This window comes from Camelus ferus, chromosome 6 (assembly GCF_009834535.1).
Source record: "Camelus ferus isolate YT-003-E chromosome 6, BCGSAC_Cfer_1.0, whole genome shotgun sequence".
NCBI lineage: Eukaryota > Metazoa > Chordata > Mammalia > Artiodactyla > Camelidae > Camelus > Camelus ferus.
The window spans coordinates 22066719-22091232 of NC_045701.1; the positions used below are offsets into that span (position 1 = coordinate 22066719).

At 36.8% G+C, this 24514-nt stretch overlaps 1 protein-coding gene and 1 long non-coding RNA gene across 20 annotated transcripts in view; one reads left to right on the forward strand and one right to left on the reverse strand.

Annotated features, from left to right (window-relative positions):
* MGA (MAX dimerization protein MGA) overlaps positions 1 to 24514 on the reverse strand; it is a 151986-nt gene that overhangs the window by 72401 nt on the left and 55071 nt on the right. For 6 of the 19 annotated variants that reach the window (XM_032481453.1, XM_032481451.1, XM_032481458.1 and 3 more), the window contains exons 1-2: positions 18760 to 18895; positions 11154 to 12284 (exon numbers count right to left, since the gene is read on the reverse strand). In XM_032481453.1, coding sequence (XP_032337344.1) covers positions 11154 to 12217 — 1064 coding nt within the window. In that variant the 5' untranslated portion in view covers positions 12218 to 12284; positions 18760 to 18895. Of the gene's footprint in view, positions 1 to 11153; positions 12285 to 18409; positions 18555 to 18759; positions 18899 to 21377; positions 21524 to 24514 lie in introns of those variants that run through there. The other 13 variants (XM_032481449.1, XM_032481448.1, XM_032481441.1 and 10 more) reach the window with 9 other exon arrangements.
* Positions 188 to 13237, forward strand: LOC116664143. The gene is made up of 3 exons (XR_004320501.1): positions 188 to 654; positions 5166 to 5167; positions 13225 to 13237. It is a non-coding gene; the product is annotated as an uncharacterized LOC116664143 (long non-coding RNA).

Sequence of the window (24514 nt, forward strand, 5' to 3'; positions counted from 1 at the left end):
ATTCAGTACCTTGTAATAATCTATAATGAAAAAGAATATTTATGTATAACTGAATCACTATGCTATATACCAGACACTAATACAACACTGTAAATCAACTATACTTCAATTAAAAAAAAAAAAACTTACTATCAACTACTCAAGGTAATGAAAAACCAAATGAGTGTTTATAAATGGTATTTCTAATACTCCAAAAGTTTCACTTCATCAACACTATTCAGGTTTTTGAGAAAGTAAGCAGGTTCAAATATTTATAAGGTACTTGCCCGCTATCATTCTAGGACTGAGGAATCAGTACCAAGTAAAACAAGATCTTTACTCTTAGGAAGCTTATAAGCTCACGCAAAAATGAGTACACACTAGCCAACAAATAAGATGATGGTGATAAATGCTATGAAGACCCCAAAGGACCAAAACAGACAAACTACAAATGGTATAATAGGTTAAATAAGATAGATATGAGACTAGATTTCAACGCTGAGTGTGTACCAACAATATTATAACAGAGAAAAGCACTAAAGGCATTAAAGACAGAGGGAATATGGAGAGAAAAAGGTCTAACTTAGGTGGGAATACACTCACATAGCTGAATCGTAGCACACTAGGAAAAGTATGTACAAGACAAGATGAGAGAAAGAGGCAAGAAGTCTTTAAGTACAATAGAAAGCCTTGGAAGGGTTTTAAGAGTGGAGTGACATAATATGATTCACATTTTTCAAACAAAAAACTTAGTAGAGCATGGATTGCAGGGGGGAAAAGCAGCAGCTGAGGGAACCAGTTACATGCTCTGTAGTAGGATGGTGTTTTGGACTAAAATGGTGGTAGTAAAGACAGTACAAAAATCAGTGCGCTCATATACTATAGGTGAAGATATAAATGGTTATAAACTTCTGAAATATAATTTAACAATTAACCAAAATTTAAAATCTGTATACCCTTTGATCCAAGCAATTTCATTCGTAAGAACTGAACCTTATATTTGCAAAAGTGTATAAGAATATGTACATAGGAATTTTACTGAAAGCATTATTTGTAGTGGCTCAACAAGTAAAAAAATCTCAAGGTCCATCTAGAAGACTGATCACCTCCATTTTTATGGATTCTAACAAAAAGCCCTACAAAAATGACTGTACACTGTTGAGGGGAGGAAAGAAAAGCAGGGTTCTAGACTTTAGAGCACTACTTTTGCAAAACTATTCTCATGTATGGCAAATTTTGGTATTTGTGATTCAGTATTTTTTTTCCCTGTTAAACCAGAGTGGTTCTTTTATAATAATGTCATTCTTGCTCACCTGCCTTATGATGTGCTTTCTTGGAAGAAAAACACATGTGTCAATAACTCCAGGCACACCCATGGTAGTGCTCAGTTAACCAATCGAATGGGAAAACATCTCAAAACTCTCCCACAGATGGAAAAGCTGAAGGATCTATGAATGCTCTGGTTGTAATTATGTAGAATATAAGATCCATCAGGCAGGAATTTATTTTGGCTGGGACCTAGAAAAATGCCTGAAACCAGAAGGTATTCAGCCTTATTTGGTTAATACCTGTTAAAGAACAACAGAACTCTTAAAGGGGTAAAAGTAATTTTTCTAAACATTAAAAAGAGTCATATAAAAGATATGGGTTAATTCTGCCCTCTACAACCACGATTATCTTTTTATCAAGAAATGGGGGCAAACTTACAAAAAAGGAGGGCAAATATACAAATTTCAACTTACAGGAAATAAGCAGTCAGTCATCCAATAATGGAATCAGCTGCCTCAAAAGATTAGTAAGACCAGAATAGCTAAAAACAGAAAACAGCGTATGTTGACAAAACTGTGGAAATCAAAGAAATTCCCATACATTGTTGGTACAAGTGTAAACTGCTACGATCATTTTGAAAAATTCTGGCAATATCTACTAAAACTAAAAGTACAATGACTCTATGATCCAGTAATTCCACTCCTAGATCTATAACAAAAAATAAATTAGTACATGTCCACCAAAAGTCATGTATAAGAATATTCTTAGCAGCTTTATTACTAATGGTTAAAAACTTGAAACAATCCAAATGTCAATCAATAGGAGAATGACATAATGGATTTGCAGAGGGAAGCAAAAATAATATAGACATTTCCAATGTGAATAACCATGACACTTGATACAAAAGAGCAGGTTTTAAGGTGAAAAATTCAATTGGAGTTGGCAGTAACAATGAACACTATAGGTAGAATTCCTGGAGCCAGGATGATCTAGAGGTCTGGAGCTAAGAAATCAGTCAAATCTAAGCTGAAGTACTACTAGCTCTCAAAACAATCAATATTACATGGGAGCAAAGGACAAAATCATGGATAGACTGTAAGAACATAATGCTGGGAAATACCATAATTTAATAATTGACTGAATATATTAAGAACCCATAAAGATGGCTGAAAAAAAGGGAAAAATCAAGAGTTGGGAAAACCCGGTGAATGGTCTGGTATAGATCAAGAAAGAAAAAAAGAGCTTAAAGCAGGAGATGGTCAAACAATAGCAAACGTAACAAATTAAGGCTGAATAATGATCAGCAAATTTACAAGTAAAGAATTTATTCTTAATTAAAATAGAATGACAGAGCAATTATTTCAGTAGACTAAGAAAATAGGAAACAAGAAATTCAAAAAATGTATGTAATTTTTTTAAAGACTTAAATCAGTAAATCACAGGGTGGCAAACATTTTCTATAAAGAGGCAGACAGTAAATATTTTAGGCTTTACAAGTCTCTTACAGTCTCTGTCACATATTCATATATACAAAGAGGCTGCAGGCCAGATTTGGCCAACGCCTGCCTCAAAATAATCTCAGCTCTCAAATCAAGCACTTGGAGGCAAGGTTTGCATATAGCTAAATACCACTTTCAGACATGAAGATAATGCTATTTCTTGGAGCATGCACTTCAAGTTATTTTTTTCCCTCCAGTGACAGAGACACTCATTCATAACTCTAAACCATTTTCTGGTCAAATTAAGATCATAAGCTTATAACACCACATATAACACCAAAAACTACTGTCTGTAACAAAGAAATAAATGACCTTCTCACTAACAAACTCCTTCTCACCCTGGCCTCCAAATTACTTTTAAAAGTAAATTCTCCATCATCCAAGGATATATTAAACTGCTTCTGGATATTGAAGGTAAAAATATTGGTGATAAAGTGTTTACATTTTTTAAATTGTGTTGGGTAATCAAGATGATTAGACTATGGTTGGACAACCAAGTATTATAGATGGCATCCGCTAGCTGCAACTACAAAAAAAAAAAAAAAAAAAACAGTGAAAAGCATAAACTGAAAACATCTTTCCTTCTTGACAGAAAAATAGAAAACCCTATATTGCTTAAGCAACATTCACTCCACCTGTCAACAACTCTTAGAAAATAGCAAAGTACTAACTTGGCAATAGACCAAGTCAAGGGGAACTCATGAATGTGGGGACTCCGAACTCAAAGAACAGTTAGTAGTTGTTAATGGGCTATGAATTAAGTGATAAAAGGAGGGTAAAAGAAAAGTCCTGGGCAGGGATGTACTTCTGCCCAACTTGAGTTTTAACGTTCAAACTAAGGCAAGTTTCCAGTTGCATATACAAACAGCTTGTTAAAACACTATGTCTTAACAAGTAAGAATTCGACTAAGAAATCAACTCTTTTGGATTCATGAGACAGTGAAGACACAGTGCAAACTGCTGAAACAGACAGGTGAGTACAGGTAATCAAGGCTTCACTGGAACAGTGACTGACAATGGAAACCACCTTTCAAACCAGTATCAGGGTAGAAAAATCTGAACTGTAACTGACAAATTGCTGGAGGATCAGTGTAGACAAGTCTGAGTTAAAAACTCCAAGGGTACCAGTCTTTGGGGGGCTCCCACATTTCTCTGAGTTTTCCTCCAGGAACTAGACCAGGTTCTCACAGTAAATATCCCCAAAGGAGAAAAATCTGAAGGGCGGGGGAAGTCTGATGCTTTTTAACAGCAAATACTGACCTCTGGAGAAACTAGTTAACCAGAGCCTAACCTGCTGGGGTTTTATCAGAGCCTAACTGACCTGGAGAAAGGGAAATAATCAGCTCCAACCTATTCTAGTCAATCCTATTCAACTTAAGAGGGGAGGAGGGATATAAGCAGCACTTGTGAAGTTCACAGTCCAGAGGCACAGGCTCACTAAAACACTGAGACCTAACCACAGGACTAAAGAACACTTGCTCTTTCCTCATATCCATACCTTATCACTGTATTATTAAAGGCCTATTTACAGCACTTACTTTTACCTAGTACATCATGTACAGCTACCAAGAAAAAATTAACAAGCATACTAAAAGGCCAAAAAAAAAAAAAAAAAAGCCACAATCTGAAGACTCAAAATAAGAATCAAAATTACCATATTGGGATGTTGCAATTACTGATTGGGAATTTAAAACCATGATTAACATGCTAAGGGTTTTAATGGATAAAGGACAGATATGCAATGTAAGCAGAGAAATGAAAATCCTAAGAAAGAACCAAAAAGAGATGCTAAAGATCAAAAACATGGTAAAAGAAATGAAGAATGGCTTTGATGGGAAATGACAGACTGGACACTAATTAGTAGCTGAGGAAATATTAACAGAAACCTCCAAAACTGAAAAGGAAAGAAAACAAAGACTGAGAAGAACAGAAACCCCAAATACTGTGGGACAACTATAAAAGGTGTAACATACACATAGTAGAAGTACCAGAAGAAGAAAGAAAAAGAAGAAATATTTGAAACAATGATGACAGAATTTCCCCAAATACCACAAAACCAGAAACTCACAGAACACTAAGCAGGATAAATGTTTAAAAAAAAAAAAAAAGCTACATGTAATTATATCATTTTTAAACTACAGAAAATCAAAGATAAAGGAAATATACTGAAAGCAGCCAGAGGAAAAAAACATCTTACCTACAGAGGAATAAAGGTAAGAATAATAACCATCTTCTCCTCAGAAACCAAAGAATCAGGAAGAGAGTGAAATACTGTAAGCACTCAGAGAGTAAAACACCAACCTAGAATTCTGTACCTTGCAATATTAGCCTTCAAAAGTAAAACAGAAATAAAGACTTTCTCAAACAAACATTAAGAGAATTGGCTGCCAGTAGATCTAACATGCAAGAAATAAAAAGGAGTTCTTTAGACACAAGGAAAGTAACACAGGAGAGATAACTGGATTTCCATAAAGAAAAAAGGGAGAAAAACATAAATGAAGGTAAAATAAAAACTTCCGGGGTTTTTTTTTTTTTGGTTCTTAATTGACCTAACAGGTAACAGTTTGTTCAAAATAATAATAGCAACAACATATATGAGTACGTATATGTATGAGAGAGAGAGAGAGAGAGTGTGTGTGTGTGTGTATATATATATATATATAAAAAAAACATATACATGCTTATATATAAGTGAAATGAATGAGAGCAACGATACAAGGAACAGGAGGAATTACACACTACCTATGAAGCAGTGCAGTATTATTTGAAAGTGGACTTAAGTAAGTTATAAATACATATTCAAACTGAAGAGCAACCACTAAAAAGAGTAAAAAAAAAAAAAAAAAGGATAACTGACAAGCTAAGAGAAAACCAAATCCTATAGAATGCTCAACTAAGACCTTAACAAGCAGAAAGAGTGGAAAACAAAAATAGGAACAAAGAACAAGGGCAAAAGAAAAACGATAATAAATATGGTAGATATCAACCCAATTATTTCTGTAATCACTTTGATCACTTTGAATGTCAATAGTTTAAATGCACCAAATAAGAGACAAAGATTATCAGAATGGATCAAATAAAACAAGACCCAGTAGAGAGAGTACACCTCCGTGGTAGAGCACACACTTAGCATGCACAAGGTCCTGGGTTCAATCCCCAGTATCTCCATTAAAATAAATAAATAAATAAACCTTCCCCCTCCCCCACCAAAAAAAGAAAAAAGACCCAAGTATATACTGTATATATTGTCTACAAAGTCCACGTTAAAAATAAAGACACATGAAGATTAGAAGTAAATGGAGAAAAAAACATGCTAACACTAATCAAAAGAAACAGGAGTAGCCTTTTTTTTTAACTTTTCTAATTTTTTTTTTGAGTTATAGTCAGTTTACAATGCTTGTCAATTTCTGGTGTACAGCACAATTTTTCAGTCATACATGAATATACATATACTCATTTGCATATTTTCTTCACCATGAACTACAAGATCTTGAATATATTTCCCTGTGCTATACAGTATAAACTTGTTTATCTACTCTATACACTCCTGTCAGCATCTACAGACCTCGAACTCCCAGTCTGTCCCTTTCCACCCCACTCTGCACTGGCAACCACAAGTCTGTATTCTATGTGAGTCTGTTTCTGTTTTATATTTAAGTTCATTTGTCTTTTTTTTTTTTTAGATTCCACATATGAGTGATATCATATGGTATTTTTCTTTCTCTTTCTGGAGGAGTAGCCTTTTTAATTTCAGACAGAGCAGACTTCAAAGTAAGGAAGTTTATCAGGAATAAAAAAGGGCATTACATAATGATAAAGGGTCAATCCTTCAAGTAAACATAACAATCCTTAACATGTATGTGGCCCCAAACACTATCAAACTATGGGAGAAAAATTAAAAGAAACACAAGGAGAAACAGATGAATCTACTATCATAGAGACTGAAACACCCTCTATCAGAAATGGACAGATCCAGCAAGCAGAAAATCAGTAAAGAGATAGCTGAATTCAATAACACCATCAATTGACTGAATATAACTGACATGTATAGACTACTTCATCCAACAACAGCAGAATACACATTCTTCTCAAGCTCACATTAAACTTTCACCAAGATAAACTACATTCTGGACCCCAAAACACATCTTAACAAATTTTAAAAACTACAATTAAACTAGAAATCATTGACAGAAAAGTACTGAAAATCCCAAAGTAAGTTATTAAAGAACATACTTCTAAATAACACATAGGCCAAAGAAGAAATTCCAAGAGAAACTTTAAAATATTCTGAACTAAGGGAAAATATAAATACAAGTTATCAAAATTTGTGGGATGCCGAGAAAGCAGTACTTAGAAGGAAACAGAGCACTGAATGCATGTATCACAAAATAAGTAAGATTTAAAATCAATAATCTAGTTTTCCACCTTACAAAACTGGAGAGAGGACAGCAAGTTAAATCCAAAGAACAGCAGAAAAGAAATAAGAATTAGGGAAGAAATCAGTGAAATTGAAAACAAAATCAAGAGAAAAATTAATGAAACCAAAAGCTTATTTTTAACTTGATTTTTAAATTGATCTCTGAAAAGAACGATAAAATCAATCAATAAGCCTCTAGCCCACACTAAGAAAAAAGAAAAGAGAGAGAAGACACAAATTACTATCAGAAATAAAAGGGGGGAGCAGGGTATAGCTCAATGGTAGAGCACATGCTCAGTATGCATGAGGTCCTTGGTTCAATCCCTGGCACCTTCTCCAAAAATAAAAAAACTCAATTACCTCCCTCCCCCCTCAAAAAGAATAAAATAAAATAAAAGAGGGGACATCATTACAGAGCCCATGGACGTCAAAAAGTAACGAAGGAATACTACAAACAATTTTATGCCTGCGAATCTGATAACCTAGATGAAACGGGCCATTCCTTGAAAAACACCATCTTCTAAAATTCACAGAAGAAACAGATAATCACAACAGGCTTATACTTAAAAAAACTGAAACAAAAAAATTGAATTGAATTCCAAAACTGAAAATAGGCCCAGATGGATTCATTGGTGAATTTTTCCAAACATGTAAGAAAGAAATTATACCAATTCTCTACAATCTCTTTCAGAAGATAAAAGCAGAGGGAATACTCTGACTCATTCTATGAGGCCAGCATTACCCTAATACCAAAACCAGACAAGAGACCATCATTTCTCAAGAATATAAATGCAAAAATCCTCAACAAAATAAAACAAATCAAATAAAAAATATAAAAAGAATTGTACACTATGACCACATGGGATTTATCACAAGTGTGCAAAGCTAGTTTAACATTCCGAAAATCAATTAATGTAATCTGTCACATCAACAAACCAAAAAGAAAAAAAAAATCACATGCTCATATCAATAGATTCACAAAAATCATTTGACAAAATTCAACATCCATTCATGATAAAAACTCTCAGTAAACTAGGAATATAAGGGAACTTCCTCAATTAGATTAAGAATATCTACAAAAAACCTAAAGCAAACATCATCATACTTCATGGTGAGAAACTAGAAGCCTTCCCACTAAGATCAGAAACAAGGTAAGGATATCTCCTCTCATCACTCCTTTTCAACATCATACTGGAAGTTCTAGCTAATGCAATAAGACAGGAAAAACAAAGAAAGGGAACATAGATTTGGGAGAAAAAACTAAAACTATCTTTGTTCACAAATGACATTATCATCTAGGTAGAAAATCCAAAAGAATCCACAAAAACTTCTGGAACTAATTAAGTGATTATAGTAAGGTTGCAGAATACAAGGTTACAGTACATTTTCAATCACTTTCCAATATACCAACAATGAACAACTGAAATTTGAAGTTATAAATACTATCATTTATATTATCACCCAAAAAAGTGAAATGCTTTGGTATAAATCTAATAGGTACAAGACCTATACAGGGAAAATGACAATACTCTGATGAAGAAAAGTAAAGAAATAAATATATGCAGAGACAGTCCATATTCATGAATAGGAAGGCTCAATACAATCAAGACATCAGTTCTTTCCAACTTGATCCATAGATTCAATGCAACCACAATCAAAACCCCAGCAAGTTATTTTGTGGATATTGATGAATTGATTCTCAAGTCTATGTGGAGAAAAAAAATCCACAATAACCAGCACAATATTGAAGGAGACAAAGAAAGTCAAAGGGCTAACACTACCCAAGTTCATGACTTACTTATAAAGTTACAGTAAGGAAAACAGTGTGGTACTGGTGAAAGAATAGACAAATACTTCAATAGAACAGACTAGAGAGCCAAAATAAACTCACATAAAGTCAACTGATCTTTGACAATGGAGCAAAGACAAAGAGAGTCTTCTCAACAAATAGTGCTGAAACAGCAAGAAATCCACATGCAAAAAAACTAATCTAGATACAGATCTTCCAACCATCATATAAATTAATTAAAAATGGATGATAAACCAAAATGTAAAACACAGAACTATAAGAAAGCTAAAAGATAACATAAGACAAAAACTGTATGACCTCAAATATATATGGCAATGATTTTTCAGACCAACACCAAAGGCATGATGCATGAAAGAAATCACTAATGGGCTGAACCTCATTAAATTAACAAACTTCTACCTTGTGAAAGACAACATCTAAAGAATGAGAAGACAAGCCACAGATTGGGAGAAAATATCTGCAAAAGATACATTTGATAGAGGACTATTATCCAAAATATACAAGGAACTTTTAAGACAACACTGTAACAATCTGATTAGAAAAAAGCTCAAAGACCTTAATAGACACCAAAGAAGATACACAGATGGCAAATAAGCATATAAAAAGATACACCAAATCACGTCATCAGGGAAATGCAAATTTAAACAATGAGATACTATTATACACCTATTAGTCACACCAAAATCCAGAAAACTGACAGTATGAAACGCTGAAGAGGATGTAGAGCAACAAGATCTTTTATTCACTGCTGCTGGGAATGCAAAATGGTACAGCCACTTTGGAAGAATTTGGCAGTATCTTACAACTCTAAACATATTGTTACCATATGATCTAGTTATCATGTTTCCTGGTATCTACCTGTATGAACTGAAGACTAGCACACAGATGTTTATGGCAGCTTTCTTCATAACTGCCCAAACTGGGAAGCAACCAAGATGCCCTTCAGTAGGTGAATGAATAAATGAACTGGTACAACCATACAAGGAAATACACTATTTAGCACTAAAAAAAAAAATGTGCTAATAAGCCATGAAAAGACACAAAGAAACCTTATATACATACTAGTAAGTAAAAGAAGCCAATCTGAAAAGGCTACATATTGTATGATTCCAACTATATGACATTCAGTGGGGGGAGAGTATAATAGCTCAAGTGGTAGAGCGCATACTTAGCATGTATGAGGTCCTGGGTTCAATCCCCAGTACCTCCATTAAAGAAAAAAAGAAATTAAATAAACCCAATTATCTCTCCCCTGTAAAAACAAAAAACAAACCCACAAACAACCAAAAAAAACCAACTGTAAGACTTTCTGGAGAAGGTAAATCTATGGAGACAATAAAAAGATCAGGGGCAGAGCAGGTAACAGGCAGAGCAAAGAGGATTCTTAGGGCAAAGAATTATATATTTGTCAAAAACCAGAGAATATACTTCACCAAGAATGAACCCTTATGTAAATTACAGGCTTTGGGTGATTATGACGTGTCAATGTAGGTTCATCAATTTTAACAAATGCACCACTCTGGTCGGAGACGTTGATAATGGGAGTGGCTATGCATGTGTGGAGGCAGGGGCTATATGGGAAATCTCTATACTTTCCTCTCAATTTTGCTGCAAACCTTAAAATGCTCTTTTAAAAAGTCTTTGATAAAAATAAAAATAAAAAACACAAGTTCAAATACAAAAAGCACAACAGTGTATCATGCTATTTTAACTTAGGCTTGTTTTTTAATCAGGCAATTTATGGATTAGGATGTCCATAGGGCAGCAAATTCTTAAATACTACATATAAATAAGATATAAGTTTTGTTTCAGTTATGGTTTGGGGGTCATTTTTTTCCCTTTCTCAATCAACAGTTGTGTATGTATACTGTACTTCAGTTTTTTAAAAGTTGTCTCTATATGTTAACAAGGAACAATCATGCATGATTAACAAAAGTCTAAACGTAAAGGAATGAAAGATCCCCATTCTGATAAATCATCTAAAATTTGCCCACAATTCTGGATTGACCCAATTCATTACAGAAAAATGAACTGTCACTTCACAGAGTATAAAAACAACTGTGATATATTCTATACTGGCTTACATTTATCAGTATCTAAAGGCAGCAGTCCACACCACCAATATGTTAAAATTCAAAATCCTTCTTTTATCTCTAAGAACAGAAAAACTGTTACCTACCTTTCAGAAACCTCTTGCTTCAACTGGGGAACATCACCAAGTGCTGTATCAATATCCATGAAACCAAGAAAGTCTTGTTTTATATTAAGGGAAGGCTTCTCCAAACCCTTGCTTGATGTTTCATGACCCCTTGATAAAGGATCTGCATCGGTTAGCTGTATCTCTGACCCCTCACCTTCTGTAAGACGGATCCGTTGACCAGGAGAACTAGGAACACTATTCCCTTCTTGGTCAGAGTTGTTTTTTTGCTTTCCATCTCTCTGGGGCTTACTATTCAGCCCATCATCCCGGAAGCCTTTAGCAAATGGATTGTAATCTATTTTCAGCTGGGTAATCTGAATGTTCTGATAAGCTGTTACTGCAAAGAATTCAGTCTGTGGGAAGGTAAAAGTATGGACACCAGGGCCATTTAATTGTATTACATCAGTAGCCTTTTCTGCAGGTACCAAATGAAGCCTCGGCAGGTAGCGATGCATAGAGTGCAAGATGATATGCCCTTCTTGGTCCAGTGTATTGTTGGTAAGTTTGAGTTTATAGAAAGATACTGGTTGATGCATCCAATAATGACCTGTGGAAGGAGACTCTGGATGAATAAAAACCCTTCCCAAAACATGGGGCTCAGCCTTCCCACTGGGCTCCCACCAGCGACCATTCCATTTATAACGATGGTTATCCACAGGAGATATATCCATGACAAGGATGTACTTCATATTTGAATCTAAACCTGTTATCCAGTAACGACAGTAAGGAAACATGCGTCTTCCCTGCTTGGTCAGAATCATCTCTGTGCTTCGATGATAGAATTCATTCCACATACTATTGTTATCCAAGGTGACAGTAATTCCTCCTACAGTACAATCAGCTGGAAGGCAAATCTTTCCTTTAGATTTTCCTGGTGATGACACACTGCTAGCCAAAGCACAGGCATCCCGATTAGTAACCAAAATTCCCTGATCAGTTTTGCCATTTCCTGGCTGTTTTAGGATGACAAAGAAGGTAGGTGCTGCTCCTGCCACTGTCCCTCCATCTTGATTAGCCAATATAATCTGCTGTTTCTCCTCCATGATTCCAGTGGGAAGCTCAGTAGTACGATAACTGTAGTTACCACATAGTCACAATGGCATTCCCAGCCTAAAAAACAAACAAAAAACCCAAAACCCTTTAATCAAGTGAACATTTATTCTGTTAACAAAAATACAAGAATGATTATGTTATTCCCAAAACATACCTCTAAATTCTTCTAAAACTTTGCTTCTACCTTCCTCTAGAATATTTGAATATCTTTTTAAAGTTCATTTTAATCTAATTAAATTACTCATAGCCCAGTCCTCCAATAATTCACCATACATACTATAATCCCACATGAAAATAAGCAAAAGTGTATATTCATTTTAGAAAAACTGTATGAAAGTATAAAAGTACACAGACTTAAGAAGATTAAATTGGAAGGTTGTATGCATTTAAAATGGATCCCAATACTTTATGAATTAATTTGCTAGAGGATTCCATTACATAGCAACTTCTCCTAGGATGAGCAAAAGTTAACAAATTTCCATGTTACCATTGTACAGTTAGCTCTTTTATTATGGTAGTGGCATGAGTTCATACTTAAGTAAAATGCTATCTTAATATTTTGGTACATACACTTAAAGAAACCATGACAAATCACTGGAACTTACTGGGAAAGAAACAGTTGGCTCCTTACCTCAGATGTTACACTGAAAAAAATTCCAGATGGGCCAAACATTTAAATCCTCCCACCTCATCACCATCCAAGTCTCAGTGTAATGTTTTTTAATTCTTAAAGCAATCCCGAGAAAAGTGTTGTGACATAAGTAGGATACAAATCCTAAAGTCAGTAAGACATTTTTGATGGCTTCAACATCATGTAAATTTTTTTAACCTGGCAAAAACCAACTAAGCAAAATTAAAAAACAAATGACTAACTGGAAAAAGGTATTTGCAACTTAATATCATAAAGAATGCATTTCCCTAATATAAAAAGGGATCTTTTTATAGAAATCAACAAGACAAAAAAAATTCAGTTTTTCTAATAGAAAAGTAGGCAAAGGATAGGAAGAGCAAATGGTTATGAAAATGTACTTAGTCTCAGAACAGAAATTAAAGCCAACCTAAGATACTATTTTTTACCCTATCACAATGCAAAAATCAAAGTTTGGCAGAGGTGTTGGAAAGAGGATACATCAATCAGCATTCTCATCTAACAAGTTGTTCAGAGTTACAAGATGACAGAATCTCAGAGGGTAACATTAAAATCAGAAGTACAAATGCACACATCCCATGTGACAGCAGTTCTTCTAGGAGTTTATCTTATATATGTGCATGCAAATACACACATACACACCCATGATAAATGGTATGTACAAGATTATTCCCAGCATTTCCATTCATAACAGTAAAAAAATGGAGGAAAAGAAGTCCACCAATAGAGGCTGGTTAAATAAATAGTGGTACAACCACAGAATGGAATATTCTGCAGCTAGAAAAGAGAACTATAAACTTTATAGACTCATACAAAATTATCTACAAGGTATATTAAGGGCATAATGTTCAAAAAAGTTGTAGACTATGCCACACACTTCTTTAGAAAGTTATTTCAAAAGGCTAAAAAAAGAAAAGAATATGTATTTGCTTGATATAGACAAACCATCTGTAAAGAAAGAAAAGAAACTGGTAGTACTGGCTTTACCAAGGGAAAAGAGGGTGGCTGGAAAAATACATACTCTGACACTTTTTAAATTTTGTATCTTGTGAACATATGACCTATTCAGAAAATAAAGTTAAAACTAAAATAGTTAATCCATAAAAGTTACAATGAAAAACATACATGTACTGTATGATTCCATTTATGAAATGTCCAGAATAGGCAAACCTATACAGAAAGTAGCGCAACAATTGCCTGCGAACAGGGAGAGGGATAACTGGGACAATTGCTAATGGGTATAGAGTTTCTTTTGGGGGTGAGGGAAATATTCAGAAACTAAAAACCACTTAAACATACCCTTTAAAACAGTGAATTTTATGTCAATTGTATCTCAATAAAGTATAAAGAAATCCTAGGTTGTAACATCTAAGTGAAGTTGTGTGTTAAAATATCTACAAGATATAAAGCTATTGTCTCCAATTAGCTTTTATACAAAAAAGGAAAATGCTACTACTTCACTACTCCTGTTTAAATGGGTCAGTAATTTTGATTAATCAAATTCAGCCACTTACTGGTGCTCCTCATTTTAATTAAAAGTCTAATTTTACTTTTCATCAGAGCTATTGACAAGTAACAAAAGCATATGACCTGAATTTTACCTCTTCTTATAGAACTGGCCACATGATGCCCCACTCTCCCCCCAAAAAAGGTTCCAAAACTTAAATTATTCATTAGCCTAAGGATAATATTTCAAAAATCAAGACTTCAAAAAAGGCTGGCTATTGTTCCCTATTATAGCTAGATATTATTTTAGATACTCAGGTCCTTTTACTAAAGCACTAATACCCAGAAAGGTGAAGAAAGAGTCTCTCCTCTGATTTAGAGTTCATTTTCAAGAGATAGATAAAATTTAGGGTGATTCTTTTCAAAACCTGCCTCAGGCTTAAGGCAATTAAGTTTACTGGTTTCCTAAAACTAAGAAGTCTAAGTAACACCTATCAGAGATTGATAAAACAAATTTAAACACTTAGAACACACAAATTAGGTGACTTCATAAAAATAATAACATTCAGAAAACTCACAGAAACCAATACCTCTAAAATGATGTATAAGTCAAACAATACAAACTCCTACCCTGTATTTAGTCCATAAAGTTCAAAGTTTTGTTACCAATCAGGTATTTTTGTAAGCAATTATGTAAAAACACTTACTAAGTGCATTTAAATGCGACAGGCAGCAAAGAACTCTCTGAATAAAAAATTCAGCTATAATATTAAACCTTCTATAATATTAAAACCTTGATTTCTCAGATCATTTTTACAGGTAAAACTGGATGGGGCAAAGAAGTGTTAACGAATGCTGTGAAAATCACTATCTTTTAAAAATTAATCTATGAAGGATCAAAAATTCTACAGAAAGAAATCCAGTTCAGACATTACAGACTGTACTGAAGTAAATTTTATGCTTATGCTATAAACACACACTTCAAAATTTTCCTTTTTCCTAAACAAAAAAATTAAGTGCCGAAAAGTCAGACTGTCCTATTTCAACTCTGCTGTACACAGGTATCTAATAAATGTAAAAACATGTATGAAAAAGAAAAAAAGTTAGAACTTTTAGACTTATGATTTGTATAAGGTCTTTTTGTTAAATCCTTCAGTAAATCCCGTGAGTTGATCAAAATGCATAAAACCAAAAACCTAATTTATGACCAAAACAATCTCTATCTTGAGACATACACTGCTACCGATTTACAAACAAGGAATAAAATTTTATTCCGTAACAATCTTTAAGCACAAATTTCACCTCACTATAAGCATATGCCTATGCTCTGGGATACTATATTGGATTTTCTAATGAAAGGATAGTCAGCTCAGCAAATTCAGCTGTTTCAGACACACAAATACCATTCTAAAGCCTAAGATAACTTTAACCAATTGAAAAATCAAATGTACTTTAGGAAGAGCTAGGCTATTCATGAAGCAATAAATCTTTATCCAGCAAGATTTAAAAATACTCTGAGTTTGGCTCTCTAAAAGACTTAAGGAAGATCACAGTTTTGGTACACAGATAAAACTTAACATTCAAAAAAAAAAAAACTCAATTCAGCTTTTCAAGATAAAACGTTTATCTACATAAAATAACTATAATAATGACCCAAGGAAATAAGTTTAGTTGTAAATGGGAAATACTCTTAAGTAACATTCTGAAAATGTCAACATCAGAAGGCACGGGCAGGCACAAACACACAAATGCAACTTCACAGAATTTTTTTTCAGGTAATGTGGCAAATTCCATAATTTAGTTGCTACAACTTCAGAGTCCCTATTCTGAATGTCTTTTCACCAATGACCTCTTTGGGAAATGTTTAACTACTAAAGCCATGACCCTCAAGCAACCGACAAAATACACTAGTTAGTTCACTGCGTAGCCACCTAATTCAATGATTCAGGTACTAACCCAAAACAAACAAACAAACAAACACCAAGTTAAAATTCCAAATCAATAAAATTCTCATTTCAATTTGAATATTTTGTATTTAAAACACAAAATATTCAAATGCTGGTCAACTAGCCTATGTTTCCAAAGTTGCTAAAAATAATCATAACACTTCATACAACTGCATTTCTGTATGGTAGGCACAAAGATGTTAGTTTTCTCCTTAATATAATCATTCACTACAAGAGTGAATTAAGTTAAATTACGTTTATGAAACTCAAATTTGTAAGAAAATAGGTTCACTCGAATTTCAGTATTTAGCAATAAACGGGCCCAGCAATTTGAAAAACCTTTCAAAAAGCATAATTTGGACATAAATATAATTAGAAAATATGAGAACAAATGGTGTGAAGAGGCAACTACTCATTCTTAATTGTCATTAGATTAATATTTAAATAAATGGCTTTTGCTATCTACTACCACACACTTACTTTGCACCAGACTATATATTCTGGGCATTTTATCATCACCACAACCTTAAATCTGAAAGGTAAACTTCAAAATACTATCTAAAATGCTTTAGTTTTTAAGACATACGGTTGCAATTGCCGAAGACAGTATGCCCCCTCTTCTCCTCTACCCAAATAGCATTCTTTAATGCTGGCTTCATGAGTATTTTCTATTCTGAGGAATAATTCCTTAACTACATCTCGGGGGTTAGCAAATTCTCGGGTCCCTAACAATTGCATAAATAGAATTTGAAGAACCAACTTTTATGGCAGAAATGGACAGCCATCTAACAGCCACCCTGCCTTGGAGTAAGTATAGCAAGGTATAGGGGACAATGGATTTCCTCAAATTCTAAGCATGTGTTTTCTGTAAAGTGCACCCAACCCACTGAACTCACACAACAACGGGAAACATAACCCTACAGCAGCATAAAGCACTAGCGCTGACTCCATACCCTTGGAAATTAAAAAGCCTGCCAGTCCTGGAAAATGATAGTCACCGTCGACTATGAGGGCCCACAATCACAGCTTTTCAACTGCAGGGACCAGCTAGCCAAGAACCACGTGAAAAAATGCCGCAAGGAAAGCTCTTCCGGGGAAGAACAGTCCCGACAGATCACGTGCAGCCAGCCGGAACCCGCCGATCGCTCGGCGGGACCCAGTCACATTCTGTTACCGTGGAGACTACAGAACCAGCCACCGGCCCTCCCAGGCCAGCCCCTTTCCCAGCAGCCGTTACGCCACCTCCAGGCACTTTCCCCTGCAGCCTAACCGCGGCGTCGTGCCCAAAAAGAGGCAGATCAGGCAGTGTTTGCCAGGGACTCTGCCGCAGAAGCCCGAGAACTTTACAACACACACAGGCTGCGCGCGGGTGGGCTCCAGAATTCTCTTGATCCACGTGTCTGCTCCCGCGACGTGAACCCTGGGAGAGCAGCTTCCCTCAGAGGGAAGAGTACTTCGGTTACGTTGTTCTGCCATCAGCAACCCCTCCTTTCAGACCTCCTTCACCCTCCCTGCTTCCACCCTCGCCAGGAGACATCTCCAGAGTTCCGAAGGTAAAGCAAAAATGCTCACAGCGAGATACTATAACTCAACCCAGTTTGAAATGATCCCTAACTTCTCTATACTCTTCGCACAAAGATTCCTCAACTATGGTTACTGGTACTCGGAGCGGTTTATTCATGTCCCAAACCCACCTACCAATGAGGGCAGAGACCTACCTGACAATTTAACAGAAACCGGAAGCCTCATAAACGGAGAACTAGCCAAAGGCCGCCCCACAGAGGGAAAAGGAAAATAACACCTGCTCTTCCCACCTGTTTTCCCCGCCCTCATTTCTGCACTTACGTACCACCAGTCCTTTGTTTACCAAGTTCCCACTCCTATACAGCTCACTTCCTCGCCCTCCTTCTTTATTAAACTCGCGGTCTTGCCTCAACCGACTTGCCCGGAAATTACATGCTAGAAGAGAGGTCTGTACAGGTGTCAAAACGCCTCACACAGCTCCTTAGAAAAGCGAGGTCACCACCGTTTCCCTCGGAGTTTTGGAACCCCTAGACCTGGGCTCCAAAAGGCAAAGCGCACAAGCACCGCTCTCGACCTAAAGCCCCGCGCCCGTCTGGAAGGCGTCACGCGGATCGTACCATGCGGTGCGGCACCCCACGCACGCGAGGGCAGGGCCGCGCCATGGGCGCTTCTCACCCCGCCCGCCTCGTGGCCGCTCTCGCTGGCGTCGATGTTCCTAGTTAGTTTGCTGCGCGACGCGGAAGTGAGGTCGGGGACGCGCGCGAGGTGACATGCGCAGCCTCGCCCAGAGGGCCATAGGCGCGCGCCAAAGGCAGCCCCGCGCAAGGCCCGGCCTGGCTGGGGCGTGCGAAGATCGCTCAGCGGAACGCTTCTCACGCCGTTAAAATACACAAGAGCTTCAAACTCTCGAAAAACTCCAATCAGGCTAGTACTAAAGAGACGCCCTCCACCCGGGCCCGAGAGTTACCGTGCGGGGCGTGGCCGGCTTCACCCGGAGTCCTTCACATTCCGCTGGGGGCGGGTTATTCTGTTCGGTTCGCACACCGTGTGTCCGCTCCAGCTGAAGAGCCTGCGCGCGCACCGGACGTCCACGTCACCGCGCACGCGCTCCTACCCGCTCGGAGCCCGCCGCGCAAGCGCAAAAGGAGGCGCGGGCAGCACCTCCCTCGCCCCTCCCCCAACACCAGGAGGCCAAACGGCCCCGGAGCAGCGACGAGACCCTTGGGACCCGCCCCTGGAGCTCAAGCCGCTGCTTTTCCGGGTCCCAGCAACCGAGAAAAGCCTACTGAAGCTTCCAGAATCAAGAGGGGCGAGGCAGGAGGGAGGCACCCCAATTCCCTCAGTCTCGCACTCGAAGCCTTCACGAAAACTGTGAAACCTTTGCCCGCTGGCTTTCTCAACTGTGCCTTCCACCTTTTCCCTTGGGCTCCTCGCCGGTCCCGCCCCTGCCGCGCCCAGCCCCACCCACATAGGGTTCCTCAGCCCCCAAGGCTTCACGAGCCCGTCAAATGAATCCGAGATCTTCCTCTCCAATGTGCTGTGGGCTTGGAGAGGGCCAGGACGTCGGGAAACCTTGAAGAAAAGACCTTAAGAGACGGTGATCGACTTTGCCACATCCACGACTGAAGAACACTAGGAAAGTAGGGAGGAGACCGAAAACCTCAATGCAGAGTGGAAAGGGAAGAAGAGTTGCCACTAGTGTGCCTGATGTAAGGATGAAAAATGTCCTGATAAAACAGTAAAACGTGGAAATGAGAATTTTGCACGATAGTATTATCTGAGCTTTAGTGCCCTGATCCTGCATTTTCAATTTTTGTTTGTTCAAGATATTTAAGCTATGAGGTGCAAGCAAATATTTATGTATCAGGCAGTTGCCGAACTGAGTTAACAGTATTTCTCCCAAACATCAAAAATTGTCTTTCTTCTTCCCAACCCTCTACCAGCCGCTCTTTCTTCTGTGCTAACACTCCATTAAAAAGGGAGAGTTGAAAAAAAGGGGGGGGGGGGGAGAATTGTTTAAAGTGAGAGAAAAGACGCAATACAGAGCAGAAATTGTGGTCCATGTTTCCAAACTTTTCTTTCACTCTCTTGGAAGAACTGGCAAGTACTGAGAACCTTCTACATGTAGGTGACAATACAAAACACTGTGAAGGAGAACTGAGGAGGTTATAAGAAAGGAGCCAAGAGGAAGAGGCTTATTCAATAAGACTGATCTGAGCTGGACTCCAGGCATATTAAGGGTCTTCTTTCTCTTTCTTCTGCTCTTCCTGAAAGGATATGCCACCCCATGGGGAGAAACTGTTCTGGAATTAGTATGGAATGGAAAATGTGTAGGCTAAAGTTTAGGGACTTTTGAAGTTGCTCTGAAACCCCCATTCAGACACTGTCAACCAGAGCATTAGCAGTGCAACAAATGAATAATATCCCAAATCTTAGGCAAAATTGAAAAGTAACTATTTCCTTTACACATTCCTCCTCTTCCCTGACCCCAAGAACCTCTTTCCTGCAAGCTGACTTGTCAGAATCTCCCACTTCATCCAAAAATGCCTTTCTCTGAAAGGTCTAAGGTTTCCTCATACAAAATTTCCATTTTCTGAAGCAGAAATAAAATTTGTGTTGACTTAGCATTAAAGCATCTCATCCTAAGGTGTAAATGAATGGTGACCTGGTTAAGAACCATGCCTCGTGGTAGTTGCATCGCAAAAAGGACAAGTTATCACAAATGATATAATCTTAATTAGGGAATCTGTGAGGACACCTTGGGGGTGAGGGAGGACAGAGTTTTTCCTGTGCTACTCTCTCCCTCTACCACGCAAACATATTATGAAATGCCAGATACTTAAATGAAAACATACCACCAAACATGTTTCAAAGTGGGGTCTGCCTAACCTATAAAGATTTAGAGATGTACCATCAAGAATCTGGGAACTTATGTTTTTATAGAGATAATCTAAAACTAATAATACTGACACACTTTTTCAATGATCTACTTTTGATTTACCATCACACAGGAACCAAGTAACCACATTTTCAAGGAACCTCTGTAGTTACATTAAACGTTTAATGCAATGTTTCTCAAAATAGAATCATTGGTTATATTCTTTGGATATATAAGATCTTCCTTTAAAAAGCAGCCTTATATAACCCAAGTTTTTAAAATGCCAAGCTAACTGCTTGAATTGATGCTTGGGAGTTTCACTTTTCTACTAAAATTTTCATTCCAATTATCAAAACTCACCTTGTTCATCCAGCCTGATACAAAAATCTTTTCCTTGGTTTTCTTTGGTTACAATTTCAAAGAGATTCTACTAAATATTAGGGAGGTGTGGACAGAGAATGCATGGAATATAAACAATCTGGCCTAGAAAGTACACAGTTTTGATCCAAGATTGCCCTATGAACACACAAACCCTATCCCATTTACATGCACATTTTTCCTATTCAACAAATATTTAAGTGCCTTGAATATGCTGAAGATAGGAGAAAGACGGGCACCTCAAGTGCTATTCAAATATCTATACTAGAACCCCAAAGAGTTAGCAGAACTTAACAGAATCCACCAGCAAGACAAACCATATTCCTTACCCAATCTATCCAGACTCCACCTTCCCAGTTCCAACTTCTACTGAAGACATACATCCTTCAAATGACTAAAAGAGAAAATGATCACATTCTTCAGACGACATCACCACTCTTCATAAACTCCAGGGTTGTAGTCTTGTTTACAATATCTTAATTCAATACAAAAAGACCATTCTTAGAATAAGAGCTACATACAGACTAGGTTACAAAAGAGGCTTGTTTTTTACCAAAAAAAATATATATATATATTAGCCAAATTTCACAAAAACTTGCGTGCTAGGCAGGAGGGAAAAAGGGAATAATACTAACTTATATACAACTCCATCCTTGCCTACCATTTAGTACTGCAACTGAAACCAGTTCATGTAGAGGGGCAAGGTATGATTGACTCTAGTATCTGAAACTTGGACTAAGGAATTAAAAGTGGCAAGGGTACTACCCTCAAGGACCTAATAATCTATCCAATGAAGAGCTTTAAAAGTTTCTTAATCAGTTTGCTGTACACCTGAAACTAACATTGTAAATCAACTACACGTTAATAAAAAGTAAGAATTATAACAAAAATTCTTTTGAAGTCTCTTAATTAGTATAGTAATGTGATTAAAAGCATGTTTTAGAAAATATCTGTTAAGAAAAGTAAGGATAGAAAAGAATAGAAATGTGATGGAATGTTACCAATGTTCATGAAGAAACACCATTCCCTCTTGCTGCCCCATATCTCAAAGCTGCACAATCATATTCCTTACCTGTTGCCTAAGAACTTCCCACATGCCTCAAACTTGACTTACTCACTTTTTATACCTAAGCTTAAATGTCACTTCTTCAAGAAACTTTCCTTAACCCCCCAATATCAGGTAAGTTCTTGCTGTTATATGCTCTCATGGTACCCTGTACTTCTTAGTTCAGAAAGCTAGTTTCAGAAGGATTACAAAACAAAAAAGAATAGGTTTATAAGAAACAGAAACAGTAAGTTTTCAATGGAGTATTGACTCTGTAGAAGAAACTTCTTATCTAGGAAAACATAAAAGGAAGAATAGGAAGAAGTTTTATCTAACTAAGCCTAGAGCAGCACAGGGCTTTAAAACACACGAGAACATATAAAAACTAAAACTAGTACTACTGGCCAAAGAAGAGACTGCAAGATAGTAAGTAAACTGCAAGGCTGGAATCAGGCCAAAATCAAGAAGCCTATGACAGAAAAACACCCTGAAAAATTGTCTGCAAATGCATACGAAAGCCATGCTTACTTTACATGAAGGACACCACTGCCTCATGGGAATGAGTTATGATGGTCAACCCAGCAGTTCTGAGAATACTGGGCCATCATAAACCAGTAAAATTTCTCTAAAAAAGATTCAGATGACCATCATAAAATGATGAAATTTTTATCTTACCAAGTATACCACCTACTATTACCATTCTTTCTTAAAATAATGGATAGTTTAAGGCCAAAAATCAAGAAGAACATATCTCATAATGAATAATAGTCATTTATTTTGAATATATTTAGATAGATGAAAAATGTACTACACTGGCCTTATTTCATGGTATACCACTGAAAATTTGCAGCAGGTATTTAAAAATGACTGCTAGCCATATAGCAGGCTCCCTGGAAAACTAAGATTTGGTCTCCTGAGGAAAAATAACATATAAGTGATGGGGTATAAGTCACCCTGCCAAGAAGTCAAGAGTCAGCCTCTCTTCACCAGCAACAGCAGAAAAGAAGGGGATGTTAGCCAGGAGACACCCCAATCCAGACTAAAGGACAGCTACATGATTAGCAAACTACTTTGAGTGTGTGCTGGTGGAGGGGGGTAGGGAGTCACTGAAAACAGGATGATAGCTTTTGCACTGTGGAAAGATCCTAGAACCTTGGTAGAGCTATATGAGAACACTGCGGTGAAATCGAGAGTCAAGGTCAGACTGGGTGAACCACCCACTCAATCACAGCATACTTAAGAAAAACTGTGGGACATATGGTGGCTCATAGTGTCAAAGGAGAGGCAGATCTAACTGGGATTCAGGCATATCAGACAGATGGAAAAACAGGTCGGTGGGAGGGAGGACTACTTATTTTACCTGAGAAGCAAACCTAATGGGATTGTAAAGATGACTTAAAAATAAACACTGTAACGGGGAGGGTATAGCTCAAGTGGTACAGCACATGCTTAGCATGCTTGAGGTCCTGGGTTCAATCTCCAGTACCTCCATTAAAAATAATAATAATGATTTTAAAATAAAATAAAATATTAGTCATTTATTACATTATGTTTACAGCAACTACTTAAAATAAACAAAACTTTGAAAAAAATCAGTCTCAAAGTAGACTTTGTACTTTCTTAGATAACAGAGAACAATGGATTTAAACGTTAAGATTCTTCAAATATCACCACTCTAAGTTAACCTACAGAGCAGGAATTGTGTCTTTTGTATCAATGATGTACATGTATTTAATTAACTATTTTTCTACAATAACCAGGACAAATAGTACTTTATAACCATTGTCTCTGAGCCCTAAATTTAAGTATTTTTGTTCATTCTGAATATTAAGGCTGTTTTCCCCTATTCTCCTATATTCTCCCACTTAATTTAAAATGTCTTTTAAGAAAAACCAAGAATTTCTCTAAATCACCATAAACTACTCTAAAAATAGAAAATTGCATATAAATGCTAAGTTTATTACCAAAAAAGCAATAAAATAATCAAAAATCACTTTCATTTACACAGCTAAATTCATCAAAAGATAATCTCACATTTGTATTGGCTCTTATCTTTTTAAGAATATGTTCTTGGTTTGTTTAATTTAATTCACCTGTAACAGTTAAGCTACAATAGCCTGTCAAAAATTCACACACACACAGACACAGACACACAAACACACAGACACAGAGACACACACACAATGGAATATAACTCAGCCATAAAAAATGAAGTTTTGCCATTTACAACAATATGGATGGACTTGGAGGGGATGATGCCAAGTGAAACAAGTAAGGCAAAGTCAAATACTGTATGGTATCACTTGTATGTGGAATCTAAAAAAATTCAACAAGCTAGTGAATATAACAAAAAAGTAGACTCACAGATATAGAGAACAAACCAGTGATTACCAGTGGGGAGAGGGAAGAGGGGAGGGTAAA